At 47.5% G+C, this 22,410-nt stretch overlaps 1 protein-coding gene across 1 annotated transcript in view; it reads right to left on the bottom strand.

Moving 5' to 3' along the window:
• Positions 1–14,655, bottom strand: part of ABL1 (ABL proto-oncogene 1, non-receptor tyrosine kinase) — a 132,479-nt gene extending 117,824 nt beyond the window's left edge. The window contains exon 1 of the mRNA XM_056538287.1: positions 13,910–14,655. Coding sequence (XP_056394262.1) covers positions 13,910–14,048 — 139 coding nt within the window. The 5' untranslated portion in view covers positions 14,049–14,655. The remainder of the gene's footprint in view (positions 1–13,909) is intronic.
• Between the last annotated feature and the right edge of the window lie 7,755 nt (positions 14,656–22,410).

Raw genomic sequence — 22,410 nt, 5'->3', positions numbered from 1 at the left:
AAAATCCCAGGAAAAGTTATTGACTCGAGTATAAGCCTAGGGTGGGAAATACCTCATCCCCCCCTGTCATCATCCAGACCCGTCATTAACATCCTCATCATCATCCCCTTGTCATCATCCCACACATCCCCCCTTCATCATCCCCTTGTCATCATCCCACACATCCCCTTATCATCCCACACATCCCCCCTTCATCATCCCCTTGTCATCATCCCACACATCCCCTTATCATCCCACACATCCCCCCTTCATCATCCCCTTGTCATCATCCCACACATCCCCCCTTCATCATCCCCTTGTCATCATCCCACACATCCCCTTATCCCACACATCCCCCCTTCATCATCCCCTTGTCATCATCCCACACATCCCCCCTTCATCATCCCCTTGTCATCATCCCACACATCCCCTTATCATCCCACACATCCCCCCTTCATCATCCCCTTGTCATCATCCCACACATCCCCTTATCATCCCACACATCCCCCCCTTCATCATCCCCTTGTAATCATCCCACACCCCCCCCCTTCATCATCCCCACCCCCTTCATCATCCCCACACCCCCCCCCCCCCCTTCATCATCCTCTTCTCATCATTCGCCCTCAGTGGTCTTCAACCTGCGGACCTCCAGAGGTTTCAAAACTACAACTCCCAGCAAGCCCGGGCAGCCATCGGCTGTCCGGGCTTGCTGGGAGTTGTAGTTTTGAAACCTCCGGAGGTCCGCAGGTTGAAGACCACTGCGGCCTTCAACATGCGGACCTCCAGAGGTTTCAAAACTACAACTCCCAGCAAGCCCGGGCAGCCATCGGCTGTCCGGGCTTGCTGGGAGTTGTAGTTTTGAAACCTCCGGAGGTCCGCAGGTTGAAGACCACTGCGGCCTTCAACATCATCCAGCCCCCTCTCACCCCCTTTAGTTCTGAGTACTCACCTCCGCTCGGCGCTGGTCCGGTCCTGCAGGGCTGTCCGGTAAGGAGGTGGTCCGGTGAGGAGGTGGTCCGGGCTGCTATCTTCACCGGGGGCGCCTCTTCTCCGCGCTTCCGGCCCGGAATAGAGCCGTTGCCTAGACAACGACGCATCTGCGTCGTTGTCAAGGCAACGTGACTATTCTGAGGCCGGGCCCGAAGCGCTTAGAAGAGGCGCCCCCGGTGAAGATAGCAGCCCGGACCACCTCCTCACCGGACCACCTCCTTACCGGACAGTCCTGCAGGACCGGACCAGCGCCGAGCGGAGGTGAGTACTCAGAACTAAAGGGGGTGAGAGGGGGCTGGATGATGTTGAAGGCCGCAGTGGTCTTCAACCTGCGGACCTCCGGAGGTTTCAAAACTACAACTCCCAGCAAGCCCGGACAGCCGATGGCTGCCCTGGCTTGCTGGGAGTTGTAGTTTTGAAACCTCTGGAAGTCCGCAGGTTGAAGACCACTGCGGGTGGGGGAGTTCACTCGAGTATAAGCCGAGGGGGGTGTTTTCAGCACGAAAAATCGTGCTGAAAAACTCGGCTTATACTCGAGTATATACGGTATATGAAAATATACTTTGTTGTATGTGTGTATCTATACATGTAAATAAATATTAAGTAAAGCGTGTTCCGCAGCCTAATAGCGAGCGCTGTATTTACCAGTGTTCTCCAACCAGTGCTCCTCAGGCTGTTGTAAAACTACAACTCCCAGCATGGTTGGAGAACTCTGGTAAATGCAGCGCTCCCTATTAGGCTGCGGACCACGCTTGATGTTTGTCGTGGCGGAGGACATCGCTTATGATCAGCAGGAGGTTATGCTCCACTTTTCGGTCGTCGCCTGTTACCATCTGCTCAACAGCCGTTTACCCCGCAGGAGGGGGAATTAACAGGATAAGGGGTAGGAGAAGATCTTACCCCAGCAGGGAGGGGGTTAATAATGACGTGCCCCCCGATAAGAGGCTCCTGCTGCCAACTCCACGGCCGGAGTAGTGAATGTGTTTCCAACCTGCCATACATACCCCGAACTACAATACAGGTCACCCAGGATAGCTGTGCCCAGGGCTCAAGTCCTGCAGGAACTCATGGGAATGGAGTTCCTGCACTTTTTCCACAGCAGGAACGCGGTTCCCATTAGCAGGAGTCCTGCAGCCCTTAAAGGGGTACTCTGCCCCTAGACATCTTATCCCCTATTCAAAAGGATAGGGGATAAGATGTCTAATTGTGGGGGTCCCGCCGCTGGGGACCCCCGCAATCTCGGCTGTGGCACCTCAGACATACGGTGCATGGAGTGAACTTCGCTCCATGCCGAATGACTGGCAAAGGGGGGCAGAGTCTCGTGACATCACGGCCATGCCCCCTCCCATAGACTTGCATTGAGGGGCTGTGGCTGTGACGTCATGAGCCTCTGGTGCTGGCACCCAACGCTCTAAACGAATGACGGGTGCAACGGGGTGAATGTGGGGGTCCCCTGCGGCGGGCCCCCTGTAATCAAACATTTTATCCCCTATCCTTTGGAGCGGAGTACCCCTTTAAGTGGAAATCTTGGGTGAGTTCCCACACTTTTTTCCCCAGGACTTGACCCCTGGCTGTGCCCTAGTAGAAGCTGCACCCCCCCTCCCCCCCCCCCCCCCCCCCCCCGGCCCAATGCTTTACACTGCAGCTCTTCTTCATTCAAGTTAAACAACACCAAGAAATATTTGCATTAAACTGTTGAATGAAGATGGCGACTAATATACGGTTCCTTCCACTAAACATCTCCATTCATTTGTCACATGTCAGAGCGATGTGCGGAGCCCGTAAATACTGCGCCGACAGGGTTACCGGAGCCCTGTATAATGCAATATCCTGCGAGGAGCGCGGCGTACGCACGGCGAGGTACTTACATAGATTTTATAACTGTGATAATATTTTTTTTTCTGAGGGAAGCAGGAGATGAGATTTCATATAAAAGACACATAGTCAGACTACTCCGCTGCGAACATCAGGGGGAAGATCGTCTGCGCTCTTCACTTATAGAATTTACATATAAATAGCGTCGATTTGATTAATGCCGCATTGTAGATGGATTGGAAGAGGAGAACTAAACAGGAATAAAGCCGCCAAACCACTCACCTTATCTGGAGTGTTAAAGGGGCCTGAGCCCAGAAAGACAGAAGACAGAGCGCAGCTCCGGAGGATAATACAGGATATAACTCAGGATCAGTAATGTAATGTATGTACACAGTGACCTCACCAGCAGAATAGTGAGTACAGGATATAACTCGGGATCAGTACAGGATAAGTAATATAATGTATGTACACAGTGACCTCACCAGCAGAATAGTGAGTACAGCTCTGGAGTATAATACAGGATATAACTCAGGATCAGTACAGGATAAGTAATGTAATGTATGTACACAGTGACCTCACCAGCAGAATAGGGAGTACAGCTCTGGGGTATAATACAGGATATAACTCAGGATCAGTACAGGATAAGTAATGTAATGTATGTACACAGTGATCTCACCAGCAGAATAGTGAGTACAGCTCTGGAGTATAATACAGGATATAACTCAGGATCAGTACAGGATAAGTAATGTAATGTATATACACAGTGACCTCACCAGCAGAATAGTGAGTACAGCTCTGGAGTATAATACAGGATATAACTCAGGATCAGTACAGGATAAGTAATGTAATGTATGTACACAGTGACCTCACCAGCAGAATAGTGAGTACAGCTCTGGGGTATAATACAGGATATAACTCTGGATCAGTACAGGATAAGTAATGTAATGTATGTACACAGTGACTTCACCAGCAGAATAGTGAGTACAGCTCTGGAGTATAATACAGGATATAACTCAGGATCAGTACAGGATAAGTAATGTAATGTATGTACACAGTGACCTCACCAGCAGAATAGTGAGTACAGCTCTGGAGTATAATACAGGATATAACTCAGGATCAGTAATGTAATGTATATACACAGTGACCTCACCAGCAGAATAGTGAGTGCAGCTGTGGGGTATAATACAGGATAAGTAAAGTATTCATCCTACATTATAATGCTCTGGATTCACAAAAGCCAATGGGCTCGGACATCAGTGTTCGGCTCTTTTGTTAATCTACAGTCCAGTGATTCCTCTGATATAGTGGGTGTAATGTAGCTGGATGTGTTTTACACTGGGCATTAAATCTGGTTTTATGGCATCTTACATTAAGGGAACTTGCTTTGTCTTTACTTTCGCAGCACTAAGTCTATACTGAACTTAAAATGTTTATTTCAACGGAAATAAATAAATAAATAAACTCCAGAAAAAGCAGAGTTCTCCATTATGGCAGATCCAGCTCCACCATAGAGGACACAACGCTGATCACCTGAATCAGATTATGGAGCTACTGATCGATTATTAGTACAATTGTATCCACCCCAACAAAATCCTCTCAACCACTACAAAAAGTCACTGTCCACATGGTGCCCGGCCACCGGGTAGGAAGAGATGGCGGCCAGGAGACCCTAATTGATCATAGACTAGTAGTAACGGATGGAGGAGAAGGAGAAGGGGCTAGGTTGGGGGGGTAATGGAAGAAGCGGATAGTCATCTCCAGTTCTCCTATACACAATGAATGGAATGGTCTCGCGCATGCGCAACCTGGGCCTCCAATTTGTCGGGTGACTTGGGTCCCCCATCCTCAAGAATATTGGGGGGGGGGGGGGGGCAGAAGTCCACCAGTCCTCCCCTCCCCATTATACAAAACCTGCAACACGTCAGAAGTTTAGATTGGTCGGGGTTTCCACCAATCTCTCGATAAAGCTTGACGAAGCGCACTTCACTACCCGGCTCAACACTCCGTCTATGGTGCCTGTCACCGAAGCAAAGGAGTGAAGCGCGCTGCTGCCGCTCGCTTTACCCAGCTAGATCTAGAAATCAAAACTTCTGACATGTCCCGGGCTCTGAGGACATGATGGGAGACGTACTTTTGTAACAAGCAAAAAAGACAGGTTAGAGAAAACTGCTCTGAAACTGCATAAAGCCAGGGCATGCTGAGAGTTGTAGTTCTGCAGCAGCTGGAGAGCCACAGGTTGTAGACTGGAGCTCCTATCTATTATCACCACCAGATATGCAAGACCCTACAGAGAATTACTGAACATACAGGCGTATGTGACGTACGGGATTGACGCATTAAAGGGGTACTCCGGAGCGGGGGGAAATGTTTTCAAATCAACTGGTGCCAGAAAGTTAAACAGACTTGTAAATTACTTCTATTTAAAATCTTATTCCTTCCAGTACTTAGCTGCTGTATGCTCCACAGGAAGTTGTGTAGTTCTTTTCAATCTGACCACAGTGCTCTCTGCTGACACCTCTGTCTGTATCAGGAACTGTCCAGAGCAGGAGAGGTTTACTATGAGGATTGTCTCTTGCTCTGGACAGTTCCTGTAGAGCATACAGCAGCTGATAAGTACAGGAAGGGTTAAAATGTTTACATGGAAGTTACAAATCTGTTTAACTGTCACCAGTTTCCCCCCCCCCCCTCCAGAGTACCCCTTTAACCATTTCCTATCTGCTCCTGAAAAAGCAGAGTACAAAACTGCAGGATGCCTCAACTTTTGCTTTGTTTTTTACTCCGTAATCGTCCCCTCACTGCGCCATTTGTTTTATCGGAATTGTGCAATCAAATAAAGATTATGGCGATCAGCACTATTAGCCGTTCAGTCCTGTCTACGGAGTGGCGCTCGTTTCTATGCTGCGATACCAGGGAGACTGTCACAGAGGGACGAGCAGACATCTGTATTGTGGTGTCACGAGTCGGCACAGCGTTGATCACGTGGTGGCGGCCTGTTCCCTGGCGTTTTATGTTTTACGCCATTTCCATCCGGTGACGTCTCCATCCTCTGATCTCAGCACCTGGCGACTTATAACCAAGTTTTACCATATATTATTATTCTTACGAATGTGAACCAGGATTCCTAGCAGCATAATGTAGCTGCAGTCTCGTTACAGTGTGACGGTTAAGCCGTAAATGTCAGAGAGTTTCAAAACCAGGGGGCCTCCAAGTGTAGACCTTGGCTATCTGGGTATGCTGGGAGTTGTAGTTTTGCAAGCTTTGCAGCTGAAGGCCCCCTGGATGGAAAACCCTGCATTAGGGTCATTGTGATCCTTATATATGGCAAAACTACACCTCCCAGCATGCCCAGAAAGTCTTCGTTTTGCAACAGCTGGAGGTCCCCTGGTTGGGAAACATCACATTAGGGTCATTGTGATCCAAATATATTGCAAAACTACAAATACCAGCATGTTGGGAGGTGTAATTTGGCTACAGCTGGAGGCATAGTGTCCTGGCATGCTGAGAGTTGTAGTTTGCAACAGCTGAAGGCACAATGGCTGGAAAACTTCGCATTTGGGTCATTGTGATCCTAATATATTACAAAACTACAACTCCCAGCATGCCCAGACACAGTCTTTGGCTGTTCAGGCATGCCAGAAGTTGTAGTTCTGCAACAGCTGCATAGTTGTCAGGGCAAGCTGGGAGTTGTAGTTTTTTTTTTTTCACATTACAGCTGGTGAGCTGCAGCGCTTTTAGGGCATGCTGGGAGTTGTAGTTTTACAACAGCTGGAGGGTAACAAAGTTGGGAATCCCTGCTCTAGAAGAAAACTACAGACACTCTCTAGCTCAGTGTTTTCCAAACAGTGTGTCTCCAGCTGTTGCAAAACTACAACTCTCAGAATGCCCGGACAGCCAAAGGCTACAGTTGGAGGTTCACTGGTTGGAAAAAAATGTGTTTAAAAGGCAGTGGTCTCCAAACTGCGGACCTCCAGCTGTTGCAAAACTACAACTTTCAGCATGGCCGGACAGAAGTTGGCTGTCCGGGCATGCTGGGAGTTGTAGTTTTGCAACATCTGGAGGTCCTTCGTTTGGAGACCACTGGTGTATACCAAGTTTTTCCCAACTAGTGTGCTTCCAGCTGCAGGCTATGGCTGTCCGGACATGTTGGGAGTTGTAGTTTTGCAACAGCTGGGAACAATAGACTGTATTTACCAGCGCAGTTTATTGTCTCTTTAATGGAGTCGCTCTGGTCACCATCAGCGGTCGGATCGATAACAGACCTCCCTCCTAATGGACAATTCCCGAATGCGGCGCTGACCTGTAATTTTCAAATCTAAACCGCGCCAATGTTTGACGGCCACTTAGGGGGGTCTGGCAGGGGTTAATACCACAAATGACAGGGATGAGAACTTACCCCTCTATGTTTATAACGTCCTGCAGTCAATTTAGGTGTCAGCGGCCTACAAAGCCGGGGGGCACGGCGGAGCCGCAATTACGCCAACTAATTAACTCCTCCCGGGGAGCGGACTGGAAATCCATAGCCGATCGACCCTCGTCAGTGTCACGCTGTCAGCGGAGCGCTTACGGAGCACTGGCGCTCTCTTGTTTACATCAATGTCTCTTTCTTCGTAAAAATCCAATAGTCTTTTGTGCGCGGGGGGATAAAAAACAGGTCAAAGGCTTTAATAACCGAATCGATGCGCCAGTAAAAAGGGCTGTGTGGACGGATTTCGTGACGAATGAACAACAACGCCGCCGCGTGTTTACACGGCGGCGGTAATAAGGCCAGATGATAGCTCGCGCCTGTACCATCGACGGCCGGGATCTTCAGGTGTCAAATTGCTGCAAAAAAAATATTTCAACTATTCTGGAAAGTGCCCAAACCTGAAGAAAAAAAAATAATAAAACAGCTCGAGGAGCATTTCTGCTACAGCCGCCGCCTGCTTTAACCCTGCGAGGGACATGGCCGCATGAGTCGATGTCTGAGTGGTGGCGGAGAGCCTTCTAGTACATAAATCATGTTAAAACTTAGATTTCCCAGAGATGGGAGGAAAATAATTAAAAAAAAGAAAAAAAAAAAAAAAAAAAAAAGCCAAAGAGACCTTAAAATGTAATCACGAGTCCCGGCGACTGAGAGAGGAGAAAATGAAATCTGTTTTAATGCGAGAAATATTGCGAATTCAGCATTAAAGTGCGCGATTTGTCAAAAGGGAGGGTAACAAATCTCCAATTGCAGCTTAATTTTAGAATAGTTTGTATAGAGCAATGTCTCCAAACCAGGGTGCCTTCAGCTGTTGCAAACCTACAACTCCCAGCATGCCCGGACAGCCGTTGGCTGTCCGGGCATGCTAAGAGTTGTAGTTTTGCAATAGCTGGAGGCATTCTGGCTGAAAAAAAAACAGTTCTAAAAAAGGTGTATAAGAGGTCTGTCCAGCCATGCTGGGAGTTGTAGTCTTGCAACAGCTGGAGGCACCCTGGTTTGGCAAACACTGCTATAAGCCATAGACACTAGATTGTTTTCGGTGAACCTTTCAGCGGCACCGACAATTCCCGGACACTATATATGACATAGGTCAGTGTTTCCAGTGCCTTAATTTGTTGCTAAACTACAACTCCCAACATGCCCGGAGAACCGTGCCGCTCTCCATCTGTTGCAAAACTACCACTCCCAGCATGCCTGGTGGAGGAACACTGTCCTAGTGTCATTGGCTCCAAACTGTGGACCTCCAGCTGTTGCAAGACTACAACCCTCAGCATGCCCGAAACAACAACAACTCCCAGCATGCCACTAATGCAGAACACTAGGGATCGAACCCAAAATCTGCAATTCCGCTCGAATTCCGTTCTGTGAAGCCTGTTGCAAAATTTTTGTGGAACTGCTGACTTTTGGCAGGATTTTTCGTGTGCTCAAAACACAGAATTCTGCCAAAATTCAAAGCCCCGTTGAGTTCAATGAGATGCGTCTGCATTTACGCAAAATTTTAAGACAGGTCCTTAAAGGGGTTATTCAGGAAAAAACTTTTTATATATCTCAACTGGCTTCAGAAAGTTAAACAGATTTGTAAATTACTTCTATTAAAAAATCTTAATCCTTTCAGTACTTATGAGCTGCTGAAGTTGAGTTGTTCTTTTCTATCTAAGTGCTCTCTGATGACACTTTTCTCTTGAACCGCCCAGCTTATAAGCCAATCCCCATAGCAAACCTCTTCTACTCTGTGCAGTTCCAGAGACAAGCAGAGATGTCAGCAGAGAGCACTGTTTCCAGACAGAAAAGAACAACTCAACTTCAGCAGCTGATCATTATTGAAGGGATTAAGATTTTTTAATAGAAGTAATTTACAAATCTGTTTAACTTTCTGGAGCCAGTTGATATAAGAAAAAAAAGTTTTTCCTGGAATACCCCTTTAAATTTTGTGGAATACAGAGAGTTTGCGGCAGGAATTTCACTGTGTGAATGGGAAAGCGTAATCCCACTGAACATAATGGACATTACATTTTGGTGGTATTTCCAGCATGTGAGCATAGCCTTAAAAAGGAGCTGATTGTGGGGGCTCCGACCGCTGGGGCCCCACGCGATCACTCAGACGGGACCTGGCACTCAGTAAGGAGCACGGACTGCAGCTGGCACGCACTCCATTCATTCCTATGGGAGAGAAAAGTAAAAAAAAGGTAGGGGCGCTCTCTCATGTGTAGTTGAAACATGGTTAGGAACCACTACACTCAAGGTAATGTGATGCCCCGCTGAGGTTATCAGGAGCGGCAGCACCTCACCTGGGGAGTGGTTAAGGTGGTAGTGACAGTTCTGCAGCTCGAAACCCCTATCCGTATCCGCAAAGGGTACGGAAACAATGGAAAACAGTGGAAGGAAAGGAAAAGGGGGGTTGTTAACGAGCGCTACTGTTTTAAGAAAAGAATTCAGGACGCCACTGTAGCACTGGACAGTTTATTATGGTTCAGAGCGATAGGACAACGCGTTTCGGCACCAACATGTGCCTTCTTCAGGTCCACAAAACAATCAATTTCAGACGTCCTGTAGCCTGTGTTGTGCTAGGATGGTGTGCCGGGGGCCGCCGCTTATAGCCAGCATGTGGCGATCGCCACGGCTGGCTATTAACCCTTTAGATCGCCGCTGTCAAAGATGACAGCAGCGCCTAAAGGGACCTGTGACTGCTCCCTGGTGGGCTAGTGGGGTGGATTGCAGTCCCCCCCCCTCGCAGCGCGATCGCAGGGAGGACTTACCTCTGCTTCCCTGGTGTCCGTGGCTCTGTCATTGATAGATCCTGGCTGGAATAGGCTCTATCAATGGAGCGCAGAGCACACAGATCAATGGAGTTAAATAGAACTCTATTGATCTCTATGAAGAATCTAATGATTCCTCCTTAAAGTCCCCTAAAGGACTAATAAAGTATAAAATAAAATAATGTTGTAATAAAAGTTTAAAAGACACATTATGGCCTTCCATATTAAAAATTCAAATCACCCCTTATTCCTATATAAAAACATGTAAACATAATAAAAATAAACATGTCTGGTATCACTGCGTGCGTAATTGTACAACCTATTAAAATATAACATTATGTATCCTACAGATTATGGCGCAAAAAATTAACCCTCATAAAGCCTTATGCGAAAAAAAAAATCACAATATATCGTCTTTGAGACAGAATCGTGATATATCGTATCGTCATACATGTATCGTGATACATATCGTATCGCCAGATTCTTGTCAATTCCCACCCCTTATAGGCATGCTGGGAGTTGTAGTTTTGCAACAGCTGGAGTGCCTCAGAGTTGTCAGGGCATGCTGGGAGTTGTAGTTTGGCAATAGTTGGAGGCACACTGGTTGGGAAACACTAAGTCTACGATGATGCTGGGAGTTGTAGTTTTGCACCCAATTTAGTATAGAAACGTCAGCGATGCAGGAAACAATTATGTAAATCCCATTATGTGCAGAAGTGAAGATAAAAGGCAGAAGTAATCCAGGAGGCTCAATGTATAGAGAGAGGGCGACATTTATTAGGGTAGCAGCCGGGAGTGTCACCCTGGGAAGATGGAGCTGTACCTCTCCCTCCAGTGAGCGCCGTCATCCACCACCCGCTAATGTGGTGAGGCTATTCGATCACCGCCGCACATATGGACGCCATTAAGATAGGATCATATACAGTGACCCCTCGACCTACGATGGCCCCGACATACCATATATATACAGTGACCCCCCGACCTACGATGGCCCCGACATACCATATATATACAGTGACCCCCCCCGACCTACAATGGCCCCGACATACCATATATATACAGTGACCCCCCCGACCTACAATGGCCCCGACATACGATCATTTCAGCATACGATCACTCTCAGAGTCCATCACATGGTGAAGGCAGCATCAACATCCGATGCTTTTGTATGTCGGGGCCATCGCATAAACGGCTATCCCTCAGCGCAGACTGCTTCAGCTGCCACCGGATAGCCGTTTACGGTGCCCCGTGTGGTCCGCTGACGATCACTTACCTGCCCTCGGGGCTCCGGCGCGTCCTCTTCGGGATCCCTGCATCGTCGGCGCTCTCCATCGACATCATCACATCGCTGCGCACGTCGTCCCGTCATCCAATAGGAGCGGCGTGCGTAGCAACGTGATGGCGGCGATGGAGAGCGAGGATGCCGGGGAAACAGAGGCCTTACCGGAGCGTCGGGGACACCTGGGGACGCGGCGACAGCGATGGAAGGCGACATCCAGGGCAGCAGTGACGGTCCGGAGTGGCGGGGACATGTGAGTACAACTTCCTCTAACAGTGGTCTACAACCTGCGGACCTCCAGATGTTGCAAAACTACCTCAACGGCTGTCCGGGCATGCTGGGAGTTGTAGTTTGGCAACATCTGGAGGTCCGCAGGTTGAAGACCACTGTTCTATACGGTTCCGTACGGATTTTAACTTGAAACCGTATATGGGAACTGTATGGCAAAAACGTGGTGTGAATGCACCCTAAGTAACAGGGCTCGAATGTATATGGTGCATATAGGTACATCCAGTATATATGGGGCCTACAGATGCATTCAGTGCATATGGGGCCTAAGAGTAGGGTCACATGTGCCTATTTTGCTGCTGCGTATTTTCCTAAGCATTGAAGTTAAAGGGGTATTCCAGGCAGTTAAAGGGGTATTCCAAACTTTTTTATATATCAACTGGCTCCGGAAAGTTAAACAGATTTGTAAATTACTTCTATTTAAAAAAAATTATTTTAATCCTTCCAATAGTTATTAGCTTCTGAAGTTTTCTGTCTAACTGCTCAATAATGATGTCACGTCCCGGGAGCTGTGCATGATGGGAAAATATCCCCATAGGAACTGCACAGCTCCCTGGACGTGAGTCATCAGAGAGCAGTTAGACAGAAAAACAACAACTTAACTTCAGAAGCTAATAACTATTGGAAGGATTAAGATTTTTTAATAGAAGTAATTCACAAATCTGTTTAACTTTCCGGAGCCAGTTGATATATAAAAAAAAGTTTTGGCCTAGAATACCCCTTTAATGGGTAGTAAAATACGCAGCTGATTTTGCGACCAATTGACTTCAATTCGTAGATAAAATATACAACAACAAATACGCAGCAAAATACGGGTCGTGACCCGCCCCTAAAGGTACATCCAGTGTATATGGCGGGAGCTTTCTACAGGGCTTTATAAAGTGCGATGTCTGATGGACGTTTCTATTCGACTCCTGTCTCTTCTATTTCTCATGTTATTTTGGAGAATATGATCTTCAGCTTTGAGAGGCAGAAACAGAGAGGCCAAAAGTCAATCCTGACCTAATACTACTTCCCAGCTGCAGTTTGTTGCACTGTATTAGCGCAGGTCAGCCTGAGGTCTATGAGAAAGATTGTGCAGCAGAGGATTATCTAAACTGGATAAAACAGTTACAAAACCTCAGCTGTGACAAGTATTAGGGTAATTTTACAACCTCTGCACTTACAAAGTGAATTAGACATCTGCAGAACTTACAGTGATAAACCTTTATTGTCATGAAGCCCTTTACGTAATAAAGGGGCTCTGCACCTCCTGACCACAATCACATTACACGTCCCATATCACCACGTCAGTGCCGGCCGCACACAGCATCAATTCCTGCTCCGACAGAAGACACAGGAAAATAATAACATTGATCATACACAGCGACAAGACATACACAGCGCTGACTCCACACTGCAGTGTCCAAGATGAGAAAACACCGCACCTGCCCCAGCTTATGTTAGGTACTGCAGCTCTATAGAAGGGAATGGGACTGAGCTGCAATACTACACACAACCTGTGAACAGACGGGGTGCTATTTTTTGATAGAATCTTCCAGAACAAAAAGGCCAGAAAAAAAAAAAAAAAGACGCGAGGGACCACAGAGTAAGCTGCAGTTACTGGGTAGATGGAACTTCGAATGACAGATACCACATATAAGATCTGTCATAACAAGCTCCGCCTACATCTAGAACTGACAGCAGCCACCTGCCTCAAGAATTGTTAGACCCGCCCCCTCCGCCTGCACAAGCAGATGTCAGACCCCTCCCCGTCCCCCCTCCGCCAGGAGTTGTCAGACCCGTCCCCCCCTCCGCCAGGAGTTGTCAGACCCGTCCCCCCCTCCGCCAGGAGTTGTCAGACCCGTCCCCCCCTCCGCCAGGAGTTGTCAGACCCGTCCCCCTTCCGCCAGGAGTTGTCAGACCCGTCCCCCTTCCGCCAGGAGTTGTCAGACCCGTCCCCCCTCCGCCAGGAGTTGTCAGACCCGTCCCCCCTCCGCCAGGAGTTGTGAGACCCGCCCCCCCCTCCGCCAGGAGTTGTCAGACCCGCCCCCCCTCCGCCAGGAGTTGTCAGACCCGCCCCCCCTCCGCCAGGAGTTGTCAGACCCGTCCTCCCTCCGCCAGGAGTTGTCAGACCCGCCCCCCCTCCGCCAGGAGTTGTCAGACCCGTCCTCCCTCCGCCAGGAGTTGTCAGACCCGTCGTCCCCCCTCCGCCAGGAGTTGTCAGACCCGTCCTCCCTCCGCCAGGAGTTGTCAGACCTGTCGTCCCCCCTCCGCCAGGAGTTGTCAGACCTAGAAATGGATCAGAATCTGTATAATGTCCACACCAGGATCCCTTCCACTGTAGCCGCCATCACTCACCATGCTCCACGAAGACATTGCAGTGCGGTCCGGCATGTTTGGCGCTGCCGTCTTTCTTCCCGACTCCCTTGATGAATGGCAGGGCCGGCAGACTCGGCCTCCTCTGGTCCCCCAGCACTTTTCCGGGCTGCTGACCCATAGATCGGACCCGCCGCTCCGCCAAACAAAAAATTAAAAATTAAAGAATTCCAATAAGTGCGTTTCTTGTCCTCGGATCCTGGCAGCGTCCGGTCGCTCGTCGGCCAAGCTTCGTATCGTCTGGAAGAGGAACTTGGGTCTTTACAGATGGAGCAGGATGTGGTTTGGGGTGAAATGCAAAAAAGATTTCATAACAAAAACGAAGAAAAAACAACAAGAGCGAGGGGCGTCCGCGGCGGGGTCTGCAGGGGCTGGGGGTCATGGGGGGCCAGGCATGGCATGGCTTAGGGTGCCAAGGGGTTAAGTGCTTCTATGGGGCCCCCAGGTAACAGCTGACACGTGTGGCCCCCGCTGTCACCTCCTTGGTCATCCCCGTATGTGGGGGTCCCGGGCCCCTGGGGGTCTCCCTTCTTCTGGGGGGAGGGGAGGCTGCTGTGTAGGGGGGGGAGGCTGATAATACCAGGACTGGCGCCCCCTCCGGACACAGAAATCACGACAGGACGGACAGGCCCCCCCGGGGTGAGTGTCAGCGGCCGCCGGGACTTCCAGCCCTCTCCACCGCCGCCATGATGGGCCCTGGCCGCCGCCGCTGCTGCCCTGGGAGACGCCGTGACGTACGTGACGTCACTTCCGGATACAGGTTGGCGGTGAACATAGGTGACCTGCGACGCATGCGCAATGACACCGCAGCTGGCGAGGTGCAGGAAGAGCGGCTGTAGGGGGCGCTGCTCTGTACTATGTATATAAGGGGTCTACACAGCTCTCCTGTCTACCACAACAGTGCTTACAACCAGGGGGCTGTCACATGTAGCCTCGGCTGTCCGAGCATGCTGGGAGTTGTAGTCTCCCAACAGCTGGAGGCACCCTGGTTGGAAAGCGTCGCATTAGGGTTATTGTAATTTTAATAAATTGCAAAACTACAACTACCAGCATGCCCGGACAGCCGAAGGCTGTCCGGGCATGCTGGAAGTTGTAGTTTTTCAACAGCTGGAGGCACGCTGCTTGGGAAACACTGTACAAAATACTTTTAAGTCCGGGTTCACACCACGTTTTTGCGATAAAGTTCCTGTATACATTGAAAACCGTACAGAACCGTATTGAAAACCGTATATATTGACTCCATTGAAAACCGTACGCCAAAAGATGCATCCGTTTTGCGTCTTAGGCCTGGTTCCCACTGTTTTCCCCCATACGAGAGCGCATACGGCAGGGGAGAGCTAAAAATTTGCGCTCCCGTATGTAATTCATTTCAATGAGCTGAGCGCAGTGAAACGTTCGGTCCGGTCGTCTCATTTGTGCGCCCTATGAACTTTTACAACCCGACCTAAATCCGTGGTCGACCACGGTTTTAGGTCCGGATGTAAAAGCACATACGGCGCAAAAATGAACCGACCGGACCGAACGTTTCACTGCGCTCAGCTCATTGAAATGAATTACATACGGGGGCGCATAGAAAGGCATAGTGGGGAGCGCAAATTTTTAGCTCTCCCCTGCCGTATGCGCTCTCGTATGGGGGAAAACGTAGTGGGAATCCAGCCTTATACGGTTTTGTCAGTTTTTTTCCTGTACCCAAAATTGTAGCCTACCAGTGTTTTTGGTCCGGGTGAAAAACCGTATTGAAACATATACGTATTTTTTTTATTTTTTTTAACATGGGAGTCAATGGGAAACTGTACAGATCCGTATGTGCGAACGGTTACATCCGGTTTTCACCATATGGTTTTTGACTTTGCACAGTTTTTTTTTTCTTGGAATTTCAATCAAACAAGGGAAACTTTATTCATAATGGAGTGAAAAGTTAAAAACGTATACGTTTTTTTTTTTCTTAAAAAACGGATGCAACCGGCCTTCATTTTTCAAACCGTATACGGATTAAAATGTGTACACACGTTTTGATACAGTTTAGTCAGGTTTTGAGGAATCCATTTTTTTTAATCAAAAACCTGATAAAAAACTGTATTGTAAAAACGTGGTGTGAACCCAGCCTAAGCCGGCAGTTGTCCAGCTACAACTCCCAGCATCCCCAGTCTGCCTTTGGCGATTTCAATGGTTAGTGGAAAAGCTAGGGCCAAACATCTCTCTAGGGGTTGCTGGGAGTTGTAGTTTTGCAAGCGCTTCAAAGTTTTTGGGCATGACGTAAGTTGTAGTTTTGCAACAGGCGGAGAGACGTACAGTTGTTAGGGCATGCTGGGAGTTGTAGTCTTGCAAGAGATTTAAAGTTGCAGAGTTGTCAGAGCATGCTGGGAGCTGTAGTACTGCAAACAGCCAGAGAGCCATACAGTTGTTGGGGGATTCTGGGAGTTGTAGTTTGCAAAAAACGCAGAGTTGTCTGGCATGATGGGATTTGTAGTTTTGCAACAGCTGGAGAGCTGCTGAGTGGTTCGGGCATGCTGGGAGTTGTTTTGCAACAGCTGGGGATCACCAGTTTGGAGACCACTAAAATAGAGGTCTATGGGAGGGAAAACACCACAAGTAAGGCGCAAAAAAAAAAAAAAGTTGTCATAAATAAATATTAAAAAAATAATAAAAATATAAAAAAAATATAATCACTGTGGGGAGATGTTGGCTGGGAGTCTATAGAGACATGTGAAGTGTCAGACCCCCATGGCGTTTTAGGCTCACCGGCAGTTTTCCTGGGTACAGCGGGTTTTTTTTCAGGAAAATTAACCACACATAAAAACCAAATTCTTTAAAAAAAATTTAAAAAAAGGACTTGAAAAATCCTTCAGTCCCATGATAAGAATCACATGACTTGCAATGGAAAATGGGATAAAATGGCGCTATATGAAAAGATGAAAAGAACTTTTTTTGAGGGGGGGTCAAAATACAGATGGACGTTAACTAGAAAAAATATGAAACGCCGGAGGAGCGCAGGATTTTTTTATTTTTTTTAGGCTTAGCGCAGTTTTCCTAAATGGCAGCACGCTGAGGAGATTACTTTATTCAGGAAATCTTGGCGTTTTTTCTCCCACAGAGGTCCGTGTGTGTTTCAAATTTGCGTTTCTCCCCCCCCCCCCCCCCCCCCCCAATTCTTCAATAGAAATCCTTCAGTCACATGATGAGTCACGCAAAAGAATCACATGACTTGTAATGAAAAAGCAAATATAAAACGCCAAAAGAAAAAAAACGCCTATAGTCATACACACTGTGTCTTGGTAGTACAAAATGAGGGGGCAAAAAAAAAACACCCAAAAATGTAAAACTCCAGCTGTAAAGAGGCTCTCCAGGAATAGAAAAGAGCTGATTTCTTCAAAAACAGCGCAACCCCCTGTCCTCAGGCTGCATGTGGCATTACAACTCTGCTCCATTTACTTCAGTGGAACTGCACTGCAATACCACACACAACCTGAGGACAAGGGTGGCAATGTTTTTTTTTTTTTTTTTTTTGAGGAATCTTTTTTTTTTTTAAAGGGGTACTTTTAAATCAACTGGTGCCAGAAAGTTAAACAGATTTGTAAATTACTTCTATAAAAAAATCTTAATCCTTCCTGTACTTATTAGCTGCTGAATACTACAGTGGAAATTCTTTTCCGTTTGAAACACCGAGCTCTCTGCTGACATCATGAACACAGTGCTCTCTGCTGACATCATGAACACAGTGCTCTCTGCTGACATCTCTGTCCATTTTAGGAACTGTCCAGAGTAAAAGGAAATCCCCATAGCAAACATATGCTGTTCTGGACAGTTCCTAAAATGGACAGCAGAGGTCAGCAGAGAGCACTGTGCTCATGATTTACAGTAATTTACAAATCTGTTTAACTTTCTGGCACCAGTTGATTTAAAAAAAAGAAAAAAAAAAGTTTTCACCGGAGTACACGTTTAAGTAATACACTGCTCAAAAAAATAAAGCGAACACTTACACAACACAATGTAACTCCAAGTCACTGACACTTGTGTGAGATCCCACTGTCCACTCAGGAAGAACACTGATTGACAATCAATTTCACATGGAACAGACAACACGTGGAAATTATAGGCAATTAGCAAGACACCCCAATAAAGGAGTTCTTCTGCAGGTGGTAACCACAGACCACTTCTCAGTTCCTATATTTCCTGGCTGATGTTTTGGTCACTTTTGAATGCTGGCGGTGCTTTCACTCTAGTGGTAGCAGGAGACAGAGTCTACAACCCACACAAGTGGCTCAGGTAGTGCAGCTCATCCAGGATGGCACATCAATGCGAGCTGTGGCAAGAAGGTTTGCTGTGTCTGTGCAAGGAGGAGCAGGAGGAGCACTCCTAGAGCCCTGCAAAATGACCTCCAGCAGGACACAAATGTGCATGTGTCCACTCAAACGATCAGAAACAGCCTCCATGAGGGTGGTATGAGGGCCCGACGCCCACAGGTGTGGGTTGTGCTTACAGCCCAACACCGTGCAGGACGTTTGGCATTTGTCAGAGAACACCAAGATTGGCAAATACCCCACTGGTGCCCTGTGCTCTTCAGACGTGACAGAGTCTGGAGACGCCGTGTAGAACGTTATGCTGCCTGTAACATCCTCCAGCATGACCGGTTTGGCGGTGAGTCAGTAATGGTGTGGAGTGGCATTTCTTTGGGGGCCGCACAGCCCTCCATGTGCTTGCCAGAGGTAGCCTGACTGCCATTAGGTACCGAGATGAGATCCTCAGACCCCTTGTGAGACCATATGCTGGTGCGGTTGGGTTCCTCCTAATGCAAGATAATGCTAGACCTCATGTGGCTGGAGTGTGTCAGCAGTTCCTACAAGAGGAAGGCATTGATGCTATGGACTGGATGCCCGTTCCCCTGAATCCGATTGAGCACATCTGGGACGTCTCGCTCCATCCACCACAGACTGTCCAGGAGTTGGCGGATGCTTTAGTCCAGGTCTGGGAGGACATCCCTCAGGAGACCATCCTCCACCTCATCAGGATCATGCCCAGGCGTTATAGGGAGGTCATACGGGCACGTGGAGGCCACACACACTACTGAGCCTCATTGGGACTTGTATTAAGGACATTACATAAAGTTGGATCAGCCTGTAGTGGGGTTTTCCACTGTGATTTTGGGTGACTCCATATCCAAACACATGTAGCTATAAGGGTTTCAGATTTCTGTACTGACCCCCAGCTAACATCTAGCCGAACAAACAAACAAAAAACAGGAAAAAGCACACAAAAAAAACCACAATGCATCGCCAAAAGAGCGCGAATCTGCGCTAATAATGTGGGCAAATGTTTTCCTGGTGCACCCTGGCTTCTCTGATACCTGGACAGTGGGGCTTATCTAAACATTGTGGTGACTCAAGTTCATCATCCCTCCTTGGTGACTGTTTCCCCGATGGCAGAAGGAGACAGTCAGCAGGACAATGCAGCATCCTCAAGGGTCGTATAGTCATGGATCGGGTCCAGGAACTTGACAGTGGTTTCCTTGCTTTCCTGCCATGCACAGTGCCCAGATCTTGCTGGGAGTTTCCAACGGCTGTCTGGGCATGCTGGGAGTTGTAGTTTTGCAACATCTGGAGGTCCACGGTTTGAGAGCATTGATCTAGTGCAGGCCTGAAGAACAAAAGAAGGTCCTAGCTGGTACTAGATGGGGGGGCTATATACAGTGGGGCAAAAAAGTATTTATTCAGCCACCAATTGTACAAGTTCTCCCCCTTATAAAGATGAGGCTGTAATTTCCATCATAGGTTATAACCTCAACTATGAGACAGAATGAGAAAAATAGATTTATGGTTACCGTAAAATCTCTTTCTTGGAGGAGCCATTGGGGGACAGAGACCGTGGGTAAATCTTGCTGCCATTAGGAGGCTACCACTAGGCAACAAAAGAATTCAGCCCCTCCCAGGAGGATATACCCCGCCCACTGACTGAGCTCATCAGTTTAGTCCCAAAGCAGTAGGAGAGGACCGACAAGAAAAAACAGCAGGTGTCCAAGGGAACCAGACAAAAACAACACAATGGTGGGTGCTGTGTCCCCCAAAGGAGCCTCAGAGAAAGAGATTTTACGGTAAGCATAAAAAATCTACTTTTCTCGGTCGGCTCCATTGGGACGACACAGAGACCGTGTGACGTACCAAAGCAGTCCCTGGGGTGGGAAAAATACCCAACTCAGAATCAGGCAGAAGACTGAGCCACTGCCGCCTGCAACACCTTGTGTCCCAAACCGGCATCAGCTGACGCAAAGGTGTGCACCTAATCGAATTTAGTGAAGGTGTGCAAGGACGACAAGGTGGCCGTCTTGCAAAATTGTAAGGCCGATGCCCTATTGCAGAGCGCCCAAGAAGCCCCAACAGAACGCGTATAATGCACAGTAACCCGAAAAGGTGGGACCTTCCCTTTACGACGGTACGATTACGAGATGGCGGAACAGATCCATTTCGAGATGGTCGCCTTGGAAGCCGGAAGCTCCTTGCGATGAGCCTTCGGAATCACAAAGGAATCACCCTGCCAAAAGGAGGAGGTGACAGAAAGATCGACAGCCCAAACAACATCCAGACAATGTAAGGAACGCTGCTTAGAGTTGGATGGAGACGGAGAAAATGAAGGAAGAACGATCTCCTCATTCACATGAAAAGAGGAAACTACCTTGGGCAAGAAGGAAGGAGGCGGCCAAAAAAAACACCTTGCCCTGATGAAGGACTAAGAAGGGAGAGTGACAAGATAAAGCCACCAGCTCGGAGACCCTCCTAATGGAGGTAATCGCAATGAGGAAGGCGACCTTCCACGAAAGGATAGAGAAGTGTCACAGGGAGGTTCAAACGGAGCCTCCCTCAAGGCGCTAAGCACAAAGTTGAGATCACAAGGAAGGGTGGGAGACCTGTATGGAGGCGCCGCATTGGCCACGCCCTGCAGGAAGGTGCGGACGTGAGAATTGGAAGCCTACGGCCGCTGAAACATGATAGAAAGGGCCGACACTTGACCCATAAGAGAGCTGAGTGCCAAGTGCTGATCCAGACAAGATTGCAAGAAGGCGCGGAAAGGAAAAGATGACCGGTGAACGGACTGAGCCTTTCACCACCGGAAATAGGCCCGCCAAGTGCGATGGTAAATCATAGTAACATAGTTCATAAGGTTGAAAAAAGACCGGAGTCCATCAAGTTCAACCTATAACCCTAATGAGTCCCTACTGATCCAGAGGAGGCAAAAAACCCTCATACTTGAGGTAAAAATTCCTTCCCGACTCCAAATATCAGAATAAATCCCTGGATCCACGTTCTGTCCCAATAAATCTATTATACATAACCTGTAATGTTCCTATTCTCCAAAAATGCATCTAGACCCCTTTTAAATTCTTTTACAGAGTTCACCATGACACCTCCTACGGGAGAGAATTCCACAGTCTCACTGCTCTTACAGTAAAGAACCCCGTCTGTGCTGGTGTAGAAACCTTCTTTCCTCTAGACGTAGAGGATGCCCCCTTGTTATATATACAGTCCTGGGTATAAATAGATCATGGAGAGATCTCTGTACTGTCCTGATATATTATATATATATTATTAGGTCACCTCCTTGTTATATATACAGTCCTGGGTATAAATAGGTCATGGAGAGATCTCTGTACTGTCCTGATATATTATATATATTATTAGGTCACCTCCTTGTTATATATACAGTCCTGGGTATAAATAGGTCATGGAGAGATCTCTGTACTGTCCTGATATATTATATATATTATTAGGTCACCTCCTTGTTATATATACAGTCCTGGGTATAAATAGATCATGGAGAGATCTCTGTACTGTCCTGATATATTATATATATTATTAGGTCACCTCCTTGTTATATATATATACAGTCCTGGGTATAAATAGATCATGGAGAGATCTCTGTACTGTCCTGATATATTATATATATTATTAGGTCACCTCCTTGTTATATATATATATACAGTCCTGGGTATAAATAGGTCATGGAGAGATCTCTGTACTGTCCTGATATATTATATATATTATTAGGTCACCTCCTTGTTATATATACAGTCCTGGGTATAAATAGGTCATGGAGAGATCTCTGTACTGTCCTGATATATTATATATATATATATATATATATATATATTATTAGGTCTCCTCCTTGTTATATATACAGTCCTGGGTATAAATAGATCATGGAGAGATCTCTGTACTGTCCTGATATATTATATATATTATTAGGTCACCTCCTTGTTATATATACAGTCCTGGGTATAAATAGATCATGGAGAGATCTCTGTACTGTCCCCTGATATATTTATACATAGTTATTAGGTCTCCCCTAAGCCTTCTTTTTTCTAAACTAAATAACCCTAATTCTGATGATCTTTCTGGGTACTGTAGTCCTCCCATTCCCCATATTACTCTGGTTGCCAGTCTTTGAACCCTCTCCAGCTCCACTATATCTTTCTTGTACACTGGTGCCCAGTA

The sequence above is a fragment of the Hyla sarda genome, chromosome 9 (assembly GCF_029499605.1).
Source record: "Hyla sarda isolate aHylSar1 chromosome 9, aHylSar1.hap1, whole genome shotgun sequence".
NCBI classification, from domain to species: Eukaryota; Metazoa; Chordata; class Amphibia; order Anura; family Hylidae; genus Hyla; species Hyla sarda.
This window is presented reverse-complemented; position numbering and strand designations above follow the sequence as displayed.